Here is a 13,909-nt window from a genome sequence, read left to right as displayed (position 1 = left end):
AATTTACAGTTGATTTGTCAGAGGACAACCATTCACAGAGACAAACTGATATCTTTCCGACAGATAAGATCTAAACCAGGCCAGAACTTGTCCGTGTAGACCAATTTGGGTTTCCAATCTCTCCAAAAGAATGTGGTGATCGATGGTATCAAAAGCAGCACTAAGGTCTAGGAGCACGAGAACAGATGCAGAGCCTCGGTCCGATGCCATTAAAATGTCATTTACCACCTTGGATAGAGAGCCGTTTATTATGTTCAACATAGGAGGGCCAAGCACAGGAAGCAGCTCTTTCAGTAGTTTAGTTGGAATAGGGTCCAGTATGCAGCTTGAAGGTTTAGAGGCCATGATTATTTTCATCATTGTGTCAAGAGATATAGTACTAAAACACTTGAGCGTCTCTCTTGATCCTAGGTCCTGGCAGAGTTGTGCAGACTCAGGACAACTGAGCTTTGAAGGAATACGCAGATTTAAAGAGGAGTCTGTAATTTGCTTTCTAATAATCATAATTTTTTCCTCAAAGAAGTTCATGAATTTATCACTGCTAAAGTGAAAGTCATCCTCTCTAGGGGAATGCTGCTTTTTAGTTAGTTTTGCGACAGTATCAAAAAGGAATTTCGGATTGTTCTTATTTTCCTCAATTAAGTTAGAAAATAGGATGATCGAGCAGCAGTAAGGGCTCTTCGGTACTGCACGGTACTGTCTTTCCAAGCTAGTCGGAAGACTTCCAGTTTGGTGTGGCGCCATTTCCGTTCCAATTTTCTGGAAGCTTGCTTCAGAGCTCGGGTTTTTTCTGTGTACCAGGGAGCTAGTTTCTTATGAGAAATGTTTTTAGTTTGTAGGGGTGCAACTGCATCTAGGGTATTGCGCAAGGTTAAATTGAGTTCCTCAGTTAGGTGGACCTCTTGATACTCCCCATCCCGGATCCGGGATCGTGAATAAAGCCTCAGGCTCATTAGCATAACGCAACGTTAACGATTTCTGAAAATCGCAAATGAAATGAAAATAATATGCCTGCTCTCAAGTTTAGCCTTTTCTTAACAACACTGTCATCTCAGATTTTCAAAATATGCTTTTGAACCATAGCAAATCAATCATTTGTGTAAGAGTATTGCAAGCTAGCTTAGCATTTTGCGTAGCATTTAGCACGCAACATTTTCAAAAAACCAGATAACCAAATAAATAAAATCATTTACCTTTGAAGAGCTTCGGATGTTTTCAATGAGGAGACTCAGTTACATAGCAAATGTTCAGTTTTTCCTGAAAGAATCTTTGTGTAGGAGAAATCGCTCCGTTTTGTACATCACATTTGGCTACCGAAACAAACTGAAAATTCAGTCACCAAAACGTCAAACTTTTTCCGAATTAACTCCATAATATCGACCGAAACATGGCAAACGTTGTTTAGAATCAATCCTCAAGGTGTTTTTTCACATATCTCTTCATTGATATGCAGTTCGTGGAAGCCTGCTTTCCCCTCAGAATCGCATGGAAAAATACCAGCAGCTGAAAATGACGCACCAATTTCGATGGAGGACACCGGGCGGACACCTGGAAAATGTAGTCTCTTATGGTCAATCTTCCAATGATATGCCTACAAATATGTCACAATGCTGCAGACACCTTGGGGAAACGATAGATAGGGCAGGCTCATTCCTCTCGCATTCACAGCCATATAAGGAGACAATGGAAAACAGAGCTTCAAAAATCCTGCTCATTTCCTGGTTTCCGTTTCATCTTGGTTTTGCCTGTAGCTCCCGTTCTAGGGCACACACAGACAATATCTTTGCAGTTCTGGAATTTCAGTGTTTTCTTTCCAAAGCTATCAATTATATGCATAGTCGAGCATCTTTTTGTGACAAAATATCTTGTTTAAAACGGGAACGTTTTTCATCCAAAAATGAAATTGCGCCCCCAGAGTTTCAAGAGGTTAACTGATTTCTGTCCTCATTGGGTAGACAGAGGGAATCTGGAAGGACATCAAGGAATCTTTGTGTTGTCTGTGAATTTATAGCACGACTTTTGATGTTCCTTGGTTGGGGTCTGAGCAGATTATTTGTTGCAATTGCAAACGTAATAAAATGGTGGTCCGATAGTCCAGGATTATGAGGAAAACCATTAAGATCCACAACATTTATTCCATGGGACAAAACTAGGTCCAGCGTATGACTGTGACAGTGAGTGGGTCCAGAGACATGTTGGACAAAACCCACTGAGTCGATGATGGCTCCGAAAGCCTTTTGGAGTGGGTCTGTGGACTTTTCCATGTTTGAGTTTGAGTTTATTTTTATTTTTACAGGGACATTAATCAACGTTTCAGTAAAAGTGCCGGTTTTAGCCAGCCGGCTAATTTTCAACCGCAGTCCCTGGGCAGGTTATTAAAAACAATTACAATATAGACAATAGCAACATAGAACAAGCAAGACATAGCAACATAGGACAAGCAAGACGTAGCATACAGACAGAGCAACATAGAGCAAAAAGCAGCAAGACAAAATTCATAAAAGCAACAAAGTGTTTCCACACCTCACAAGCTACAGACAACAGACAACATGGAAAGCGGCAACACACAGCTAGGGACCATGTTCACAAATCTGATTGACCTTTAGCCATGTCTTCAAGCATTTTGTGAAAGTGTGATATGTGGTGCAGTTATGTGTGTCTGATGGCAGTGTATTCCAGACATGGGAAGCTCTCACAGAGAATGCAGATTTACTAAAGGTGCTTTTCCTTAGAAGAACTATACAGTCACCTCTCATGGCAGACCTTGTGGATCTGCTGCCATATGTCTGGGTTTTCTGTTTAACAAAAATATTGAGTGGAGGGGGAGCCAGGCCATTAAGGATCTTGAATACAAGACATGCGTCGGTGTATTGCACAAGATTTTCCCAACTCAAGAGCTCATGCTTTCTAAGGATGTGACAATGATGATGGCTATTGGGCTTCCTATCAAACACTTTGAGAGCCTGTTTGTAGACAGACTGAATAGGTTTTAATGTTGTACAGCAAGCTTGGGCCCAACTAGTCAAGCAGTATGTTACGTGGGGGAGTATCATAGAGTTGAAGTACAGTTTTGCTACCTCTGTAGTCAAACAATTTCGTATAAATCGGAAATTAGCTAGGTTGAATTTAGTTATTTGAATTACCTTTTTCACATGCTTTTTAAAAGAGAGGTTGGAATCAAGTATGATGCCAAGGTACTTAAAATCGGATACCACCTGGAGCTTCTCCCCTGACACATAGACATCTATGTAGACATGTGAATATTAAAGTCACCAAAGATTAGAATATTATCTGCTATGACTACAAGGTCCGATAGGAATTCAGGGAACTCAGTGAGGAACGCTGTATATGGCCCAGGAGGCCTGTAAACAGTAGCTATAAAATGTGATTGAGTTGGCTGCATAGATTTCATGAATAGAAGCTCAAAAGACGAAAACGTCTTCTTTTTTTGTAAATTGAAATTTGCTATCGTAAATGTTAGCAACACCTCCGCCTTTGCGGGATGCACGGGGGATATGGTTACTAGTGTAGCCAGGTGAAGCCTCATTTAACACAGTAAATTCATCAGGCTTAAGCCATGTTTCAGTCAGGCCAATCACATCAAGATTATGATCAGTGATTAGTTCATTGACTATAATTGCCTTTGAAGTAAGGGATCTAACATTAAGTAGCCCTATTTTGAGATGTGAGGTATCATGATCTCTTTCAATAATGACAGGAATGGAGGTGGTCTTTATCCTAGTGAGATTGCTAAGGCGAACACCGCCATGTTTAGTTTTGCCCAACCTAGGTCGAGGCACAGACACGGTCTCAATGGTGATGGCTGAGCTGACTACACTGACTGTGCTAGTGGCAGACTCCACTATGCTGGCAGGCTGGCTAACAGCCTGCTGCCTGGCCTGCACCCTATTTCATTGTGGAGCTAGAGGAGTTAGAGCCCTGTCTATGTTGGTAGATAAGATGAGAGCACCCCTCCAGCTTGGATGGAGTCTGTCACTCCTCAGCAGGTCAGGCTTGGTCCTGTTTGTGGGTGAGTCCCAGAAAGAGGGCCAATTATCTACAAAATCTAACTTTTGGGAGGGGCAGAAAACAGTTTTCAACCAGTGATTGAGTTGTGAGACTCTGCTGTAGAGCTCATTACTCCATCTAACTGGGAGGGGGCCAGAGACAATTACTCGATGCCGACACATCTTTCTAGCTGATTTACACGCAGAAGCTATGTTGCGCTTGGTGATCTCTGACTGTTTCATCCTAACATCGTTGGTGCCGACGTGGATAACAATATCTCTATACTCTCTACACTCGCCAGTTTTAGTTTTAGCCAGCACCATCTTCAGATTAGCCTTAACATCGGTAGCCCTGCCCCCTGGTAAACAGTGTATGATCGCTGGATGATTCGCTTTAAGTCTAATACTGCGGGTAATGGAGTCGCCAATGACTAGAGTTTTCAATTTGTCAGAGCTAATGGTGGGAAGCTTCGGCGTCTCAGACCCCGTAACGGGAGGAGTAAAGACCAGAGAAGACTCGGTCTCTGACTCCGGCTCGCTGCTTAATGGGGAAAACCGGTTGAAAGTTTCTGTCGGCTGAATGAGCGACACCGGTTGAGCATTCCTACAGCATTTCCTTCCAGAAACCGTGAGAAAGTTGTCCGGCTGCGGGGACTGTGCCACGGGATTTATACTACTATCTGTACTTACTGGTGGCACAGACGCTGTTTCATCCTTTCCTACACTGAAATTACCCTTGCCTAACGATTGCGTCTGAATCTGGGCTTGTAGCAAAGCTATCCTCGCCGTAAGGCGAGTACAGCGACTGCAATTAGAAGGCATCATGTTAATGTTACTACTTAGCTTCGGCTGTTGGAGGTCCTGATGTATCGTGTCCAGATAAAGCGTCTGGAGTGAAAAAGTTGGGGGGGGGGGGGAATAATATATATATATATATAATATATATATATATATAAACAGTAATTAAAAACCGTAAAGTTGTCAGGTAGCAAAATAGGCTGGCAACAAAACGCACAGCACAGCAACTCGAAAACAAGTCTGCAAGTTGTGACCGGAAATGACGCATCTGTTGAAAGACTGCATGCTGTAGTTAAAACTTGTGATTATGATTGATTAAGTTTAATGCTAGCTAGCAACTTACCTTGGCTTCTTACTGCATTCGCGTAACAGGCGGGCTCCTCGTGAGGCAGGTGGTTGGAGTGTTGGACTAGTTAACTGTACGGTTGCAAGATTGAATCCCTGAGCTGACGAGGTAGAAATCTGTCGCTCTGCCCCTGAACAAGGCAATTAACCCACCGTTCCAAGGTCGTCATTGGAAATAAGAATGTGTTCTGAACTGACTTGCCTAGTTAAATAAAGATTCAATAAAGGTGGGGGAAAAATGGGGGGAAAAATCTGCAAAATCAGCGTCCAAAATTACCGATTTCTGATTGTTATGAAAACTTGAAATCGGCCCTAATTATTCGGCCGTTCTGATGAATCGGTCGATCTCTATTGTAGACTTGAAGGACCAGACGGGACTCATTCCCTCCCAAACCAAGAGGAGAAATCAATATTTTCTCTGGTAGGCAACCTGGCACCCCTACAAACAACAACCTCAAGTCAAAACCGTTACAATTTGCACACACTGTATATATATATTTCTATTGTGTTATTGACTGTATTTCTGTTTATTCCATGTGTAACTCTGTGTTGTTGTGTGTGTCACACTGTTTTGCATTATCTTGGCCAGGTGGCAGCTGTAAATGAGAACTTGTTCTCAACTGGCCTAACTGGTGTAATAAAGGTGAAATATACAGTGCCTTGCGAATGTATTTGGCCCCCTTGAACTTTGCGACCTTTTGCCACATTTCAGGCTTCAAACATAAAGATATAAAACTGTATTTTTTGTGAAGAATCAACAACAAGTGGGACACAATCATGAAGTGAAACGACATTTATTGGATATTTCAAACTTTTTTAACAAATCAAAAACTGAAAAATTGGGCGTGCAAAAATTATTCAGCCCCCTTAAGTTAATACTTTGCTGCGATTACAGCTGTAAGTCGCTTGGGGTATGTCTCTATCAGTTTTGCACATCAAGAGACTGAAATGTTTTCCCATTCCTCCTTGCAAAACAGCTCGAGCTCAGTGAGGTTGGATGGAGAGCATTTGTGAACAGCAGTTTTCAGTTCTTTCCACAGATTCTCGATTGGATTCAGGTCTGGACTTTGACTTGGCCATTCTAACACCTGGATATGTTTATTTTTGAACCATTCCATTGTAGATTTTGCTTTATGTTTTGGATCATTGTCTTGTTGGAAGACAAATCTCCGTCCCAGTCTCAGGTCTTTTGCAGACTCCATCAGGTTTTCTTCCAGAATGGTCCTGTATTTGGCTCCATCCATCTTCCCATCAATTTTAACCATCTTCCCTGTCCCTGCTGAAGAAAAGCAGGCCCAAACCATGATGCTGCCACCACCATGTTTGACAGTGGGGATGGTGTGTTCAGGGTAATGTGCTGTGTTGCTTTTACGCCAAACATTACGTTTTGCATTGTTGCCAAAAAGTTCAATTTTGGTTTCATCTGACCAGAGCACCTTCTTCCACATGTTTGGTGTGTCTCCCAGGTGGCTTGTGGTGAACTTTAAACGACACTTTTTATGGATATCTTTAAGAAATGGCTTTCTTCTTGCCACTCTTCCATAAAGGCCAGATTTGTGCAATATACGACTGATTGTTGTCCTATGGACAGAGTCTCCCACCTCAGCTGTAGATCTCTGCAGTTCATCCAGAGTGATCATGGGCCTCTTGGCTGCATCTCTGATCAGTCTTCTCCTTGTATGAGCTGAAAGTTTAGAGGGACGGCCAGGTCTTGGTAGATTTGCAGTGGTCTGATACTCCTTCCATTTCAATATTATCGCTTGCACAGTGCTCCTTGGGATGTTTAAAGCTTGGGAAATATTTTTGTATCCAAATCCGGCTTTAAACTTCTTCACAACAGTATCTCGGACCTGCCTGGTGTGTTCCTTGTTCTTCATGATGCTCTCTGCACTTCTAACGGACCTCTGAGACTATCACAGTGCAGGTGCATTTATACGGAGACTTGATTACACACAGGTGGATTGTATTTATCATCATTAGTCATTTAGGTCAACATTGGATCATTCAGAGATCCTCACTGAACTTCTGGAGAGAGTTTGCTGCACTGAAAGTAAAGGGGCTGAATAATTTTGCACGCCCAATTTTTCAGTTTTTGATTTGTTAAAAAAGTTTGTAATATCCAATAAATGTCGTTCCACTTCATGATTGTGTCCCACTTGTTGTTGATTCTTCACAAAAAAATACAGTTTTATATCTTTATGTTTGAAGCCTGAAATGTGGCAAAAGGTCGCAAAGTTCAAGGGGGCCGAATACTTTCGCAAGGCACTGTATATATATATGTATATATATATGTATATATATATATATATATACATATTTTTTAAAGGGCACTTACACTGATACAGTCCAATCAGTCTAAGGGCTATGACCATTCATACTGTACTGAATAACAGTGTGACTTAATGTGGATATATTTAATTTAAAAAACATTTTGTACTCTTTCTCTGCTACTGTATGATTCATTTCCTAGCATTTTACTCACTTCCCCTATGTCAGGTTATTACTACTGCAGCTCTACATACTGTATGGTTTAAAACTTAACATCATATTTTCAACTTATAATACAGTTAGTATACTGTAATAATAAACATACACAGTTAAAATCGGTTTAAAACTTTTTTTAAAGGTAGGCTTGAAAGGTCCAACAGAAATGAATCAATCGCCACTCTAAAATGAAATATAATCATGACATCCGCTCTCCTGCATGAAGTAAACACATACAATTCACCCTCTAGACTTAAGATGCTATAATTTCATCAGAGATAATATGAACTCTATGAGCTTGGAGAGGCACTTCTCACTGTCTTACCTGTTTGTTGCCTTTCTCTCTCTGCCTGCCTGTCAGTCTGTCAGTGGGTATCATCATGCCTGCATCTCTCCTGCATGAAGTTAACACATGCAAATGGGCAAATTTGATGGGGGTTGGGGCAACACAAAAATCTGAACTCATCTGTTTACCCATATCCATACCCACACATGCAGTCAGAGCCAGCCCTAGCCTTTTGGGAGCCCTAAGTGAAATTTTGTTTGGTCTCCATTGAAGGTTGTGGGTCTTCCAGCAAGACACCGACCCCAAACGCACATAAAAAGCACCCTGGAATGATTCAAGAAGAGATGCTGGACTGTTCTGGAGAGGTCAGCGAAGAGTTCAGATCTAAATTACATCCAAAACCTATAGTGAGATCTGAAAACAGCTGTTGGTGGAAGGCACCCCTTAAACATTGAAGAATTAGAGCAGGTTGCTGCTGAGAAGTGGAACAAATTGGCATTAGAAAGGTGCAGCAAGCTCATTGATGGCTACAAGAGGCATTACTCTGCAGTTATTTTGTCCAAAGGCTTTGCAACCAAGTACTACTTCCGGGGTGCCGATGTCATTTGTCTTTATTTTCGAAATAAAATTGTAAACTTAAGTTTACAGAAATAATGTTGCTTCTGGAATGTTGAAAAACCAATAACAAGGTGTGAAGACCGAAAGTTTTTTTTAAATGTCAACTTATTTGAGAAGAAATAGGGAATTGTCTTTATCAAGGGTGCCAATAACTCTGTACCTGACTGTATATTTCATGCTGCCTTGTATGATCGTTCTGTCTTGTAAGTAGCAGAAAGGCTGTTCCTGTGGCTGTGCTGGATGCTGATAGTCAGGTCTTGACAGCCTTAGACCTTACTAAAGAAACAGCCAGTTAGCTCAGTGACTGCAGGTATTCTAATTGTTGCCATCTGATCCTGCGGCTTGCTGGTGACAACAGTATTGCAGTTTGTCATCATTATGGGGTGAAAAGGCACACTGGAGTGGTAATTAAGAGATGAATCCCCCTTGATGATGCGTGTCATACACTGTGTCAGTGTTACACCGACCCCCTCCCCGTCTCACTCCCGGCCTCATGCCTCCTACACATAGAGTCCACAGGATTTACACCCCCGCTCCAGGACACAGAGCACAGATACCACTTCAATTAGTCCCAAACGGTGGCCGTGCTCAGGGCAGATTGCTCCTTTGTAGCAAGACCATTGTGTGACGGTACGGCCTCCGTGGGTAATGCATTTAGCACGTTCTCACCCCAGGACAATGACGAGAGACGCCCAGGCTTTGTCCCTCGACCCTGGCCGTGTCACCCTACCTCAGAGCCTGTTGAGCACGGAAGTCTGCCTTCTCTTCCTGGCCCATTGGCCACAGTGTGTTAACCTGTGGCAGGGACGGCTCAGCCAGGGCTCAGGGGTAGCTACTGGGCTAATGCCATTGGTTCCACTGGCTCAGGTCGCTATAGAGTCTCTCCCAAGTTGAAAGGTTTAATTGTTCGCTCAGGTTGAGATCAATATTTAATCTTTTCACATAATCCCCTTTATGGTGAAATCATTGGGTTTTTGATTTAGTCAATAATACCGTAGTTTTCTCAACTGCAAAGTTTGCAAGCCACAAGTAAGAACTTTACAACTGTCAAGGCTAAGGTTCTTTCATTGTTCTTTGACAAACAGAGCCATGGTTATTGTCTCTATTACTGTGTTATGGGTATGCAAGTTAGACTTGTTTGTCTTTAGCTCTCCACAGGTTTCTTAACATTTCTCACTCTCTTCTCGCAGGATGACGAGGGCCAGACAGCGTTACATTATGGTAAGGAGTTGTCATAAACCAAAAGCTTCCAGATATCAGAGAATGTCATCTAGATTTCTGGTTGAATATGTGTATATAGGCTATGTTTTTGTATGAATGGTTGTATGTCTGTACATGTACTGTAAATTGCATCTCGGTTTATGAGTGTGAACAATCGTATGGTGATGGATGGGAAAGTGTGCACCATCTGCTCTCTTGGCCCTGCATCTGTCTCACTCTCCCTCGCTCTTTCTCATCCCCCTCTCTTCTCCCTCTTTTACTGCTTTTTCTATCTAAGGTGCCTTTCATCCATCAGCGTCTCTTTCATCCCTCCCTCTTTCCATCTGTGTGTGTGTGTGTATGTTCATGTGCTTGTGTCTAATCTATGGTCTATGTGTGTGTGTCAGTGCGTATGGAGTGGCAGTGTGTAATAATCACCAGGTCTCCCCAAGGAAATCAACAGTGCTCCTCAGACTCGCAATACCCCCTCCCATGGGCGGCCCCCATGTCCTCTGAGCCCTTGGTGTGTGTGTGGGGGGACACCATCTGGCCCCCGGCTGGGCTGGGTGACTACAGGGTGGGGACTGGGCATGTGGCTGGGCTGGGTGACTACAGGGTGGGGACTGGGCATGTGGCTGGGCTGGGTGACTACAGGGTGGGGACTGGGCATGTGGCTCGGTGACTACAGGGTGGGGACTGGGCATGTGGCTGGGCTGGGTGACTACAGGGTGGGGACTGGGCATGTGGCTGGACTGGGTGACTACAGGGTGGGGACTGGGCATGTGGCTGAGCTGGGTGACTATAGGGTGGGCACTTGGCTGTGCTGGGTGACTACAGGGTGGGGACTGGGCACGTGGCTGTGCTGGGTGACTACAGGGTGGGGACTGGGCACGTGGCTGGACTGGGTGACTACAGGGTGGGGACTGGGCATGTGGCTGGGCTGGGTGACTACAGGGTGGGGACTGGGCATGTGGCTCGGTGACTACAGGGTGGGGACTGGGCACTTGGCTGTGCTGGGTGACTACAGGGTGGGGACTGGGCACGTGGCTGGGCTGGGTGACTACAGGGTGGGGACTGGGCACGTGGCTGGACTGGGTGACTACAGGGTGGGGACTGGGCACGTGGCTGGAATGGGTGACTACAGGGTGGGGACTGGGCACGTGGCTGGAATGGGTGACGACAGGGTGGGGACTGGGCACGTGGCTGGGCTGGGTGACTACAGGGTGGGGACTGGACACGTGGCTGGACTGGGTGACTACAGGGTGGGGACTGGGCACGTGGCTGGACTGGGTGACTACAGGGTGGGGACTGGGCACGTGGCTGGACTGGGTGACTACAGGGTGGGGACTAGGCACGTGGCTGGGCTGGGTGACTACAGGGTGGGGACTGGGCACGTGGCTGGACTGGGTGACTACAGGGTGGGAACTGGGCACGTGGCTGGACTGGGTGACTACAGGGTGGGGACTGGGCATGTGGCTGGAATGGGTGACTACAGGGTGGGGACTGGGCACGTGGCTGGCGTACAGTAGACCACACGCCACTGGGGACCCAGGCAGGGACAGGAGGATGGGGCTTAAAAAAATGACTAATAAACATAAGCGATGAACTCTTGGAGACAAATAGCAGAGAATGAAAATTCATTTTCACCTCTCTTTGCACAGGGCCACAGTGGCTGGCAAATGATTAATGGAGGGTTTACTGCACACTATAAATTGTTCTCCTTCTCAACGACTCCCGGGGGGATGAGGGTTTTTACAGACCAAGGCCCCACACGCAGCCCCCCAAAAAAATATACAATTTAAAAGAATAAAAAATGATTGAACCTGACATAACCACGGCTGTTTTTTTTCTCCCTGCTGAGAACGGGTGACACTTTAGCCACCTCTGGGCTGGAGGATAAAAGGGCCTGCTGTCAATCAGCCGTTCCTGCTGACATCAGCCCATCACACAAGAGCAGGAGGGCTCTCTTTTTAAGAGGAGAGAGCGATTGACACTGGCGGAGAAAAGCACTCTGAGCACAGAGGAATCTAGGTGCATCAGCGCTGTAACTCGCTAACTGAGTTAAGAAAATGCAAGCCCTATCCTCATATCGTAGCCTAGCCTGTGAGTCCTTTTAGTGGGACACAAATTGCCAATCGGGCACAAATTGAGTGTTTCAGCCAACCACAGGTTCAGGGAAATGTCAATGGGCCTCCATATGAGCTTTTCATTGACTCCTGCACTCAGGTTAAAAAAGGAATATAAACGCCAATGCTTAGAGGCTGTGTTTAGACATAGTTGTGTGCATCATGTCTCCTCAGGTGACCTTGGAGATATTTAAAGGTGATCCTATCCTTTTCTATTAGTAATTTGGGTACTGTAAGATATACAGATAAGTGTGTATTAAAGTTGCTGTCAGAACAATGAGATTTACTATGTCCTGTCTTGTCATACCACCCAGAATGATATATGGAAATGGCTGCTTTCATGGCATGTTACCTATGTAGTCAATCCTGGATCCTTTTACCTCTGAAGTGCATCACAATGATATCGCTTTCCTCTCTCTCCTCCCTCTCTCTCGTTCTCTCTCACCCTGCTGTGCTGTGCCCCCCCTCCCCTCCCACCCCCACACTCTCCCTTCTGTTCTCGCTCCCTGTTCTGTTATTCTGCCCCCCCCCCTCCCCCCCTCTCCCGCTCTGTCCTGCAGCATCTGCGTGTGAGTTTGCTGACGTAGTGGAACTGCTTCTACAGGCTGGGGCAGACCCTTCTATGAAGGACCAGGAGGGCTCTCTGCCTGAGGAGGTCACTGAATCCAGCTCCATCTCCTCACTGCTGCGCCAGTACACCGCCCCCAAGGGCTAGGCCCAGCTTCGCCATCCCCTCCCCTCCAGCCGGTGCCCATCCCATCCTAGACCTAGCATCCAGCTCTCTCAGTAATAGTCATCACACTCTGAAAGTGCAACCCACCACTTCATCATCTCTCATATCCCATTCCAAAGAATGCATCCATCATCATCGCTATTAAAGAAATGAGTTTCTCTCTGACTTTTTCAGACCACCTCGTTTGATGACACGACAGTCATGTTTGCACTTCGGATTTTGTTACCTTCACTTGTCTTGTGTTTCCTGATTATACATTTTGTTTTGTAAGACATTTGGATAGCATATGTTTATTGGTAAAAAATAATAAAAAGATATATAACTTCCAAAGAAGTTGACCTATTATTACCTATCTAGTCTGACTGCTTATTTAGCATTTTAGTTGGTATCATCCTTGCATATATAGATCTGGACAAGAAAATACAAATTTAACCTATATTTGTCCAAAAATAAACTTAGAATATGCAATTTTATATTCAGATGGAGCATGGAGAAATCTAGGTAAAAGTTATTCCATGATAACTAACGTAACCATAGCAGCACACCAATCAAATTCCCAGGCCAGGCCTCTTCATTTGAGTGAACCCTTTGTCCACTGAGCACATTCTGTCTCCCTTGGCCCAACCCACATACCCACACCCTCTATTATGTCACTTAAGATATATTTGGATGTTCTCCAAATAGTCAACACATGGGCTGCCTCCAAATCTGCTTTAGGTTTTCGTAAGCTCTTCTGATCAGAGCAGTCTCTTTGGCACCCCCTCCCTCCCACCTGATGAGAATACTAAATCTGGAATCTCAGCTCTTAACTACAGCTTGATAAAGAAGCTAATGCACATTTGAACAAACAATGGGGACATGCTGTAATCCCTCTTTCTGAACACGAGGCATTAAATAACGGTCACCAAAAAGAGTCCTGCTGTGGCTGACTGCTGTCTGTCACCATGGCCCCAGCATACAGAGATGGTCCAGCCCAGACACTCTGCTCTGTTGCCGTATCACTGAGAGAGAGAGCATTGTTATGCATTCCCTACACAACCAGGAATTATGCTGTTGGTATATTTCAAAAGGATGTTTCGCCCATTTTCCAGTAATTTGCTAAATCCTGATCGGGTTGGAGTAGTAGTCGGTGACGGCATGCTCCCCAGGCATGTCTGCACAACAGTGACACTAAGCCCATTATGTTTCCATTATGGGCCTCCATTTTCTCTGAGCTTTTCACTTTTGACACTGCCTCCTCTCACGTCGCAGCCCATATTGCTCAACCTTCTTTACTTAACGTTTATGCATTTTTACAAGTCCCCTCTCTATG

At 44.6% G+C, this 13,909-nt stretch overlaps 1 protein-coding gene across 1 annotated transcript in view; it reads left to right on the top strand.

Moving 5' to 3' along the window:
• Nucleotides 1-12,948, top strand: part of LOC135511466 (acyl-CoA-binding domain-containing protein 6-like) — a gene marked incomplete at its 5' end in the record, with an annotated part of 70,313 nt that extends 57,365 nt beyond the window's left edge. The window contains 2 exons of the mRNA XM_064932966.1: nucleotides 9,729-9,759; nucleotides 12,425-12,948. Coding sequence (XP_064789038.1) covers nucleotides 9,729-9,759; nucleotides 12,425-12,579 — 186 coding nt within the window. The remainder of the gene's footprint in view (nucleotides 1-9,728; nucleotides 9,760-12,424) is intronic.
• Between the last annotated feature and the right edge of the window lie 961 nt (nucleotides 12,949-13,909).

Source organism: Oncorhynchus masou, chromosome 24 (assembly GCF_036934945.1).
Source record: "Oncorhynchus masou masou isolate Uvic2021 chromosome 24, UVic_Omas_1.1, whole genome shotgun sequence".
Classification (NCBI taxonomy): Eukaryota; Metazoa; Chordata; class Actinopteri; order Salmoniformes; family Salmonidae; genus Oncorhynchus; species Oncorhynchus masou.
This window is presented reverse-complemented; position numbering and strand designations above follow the sequence as displayed.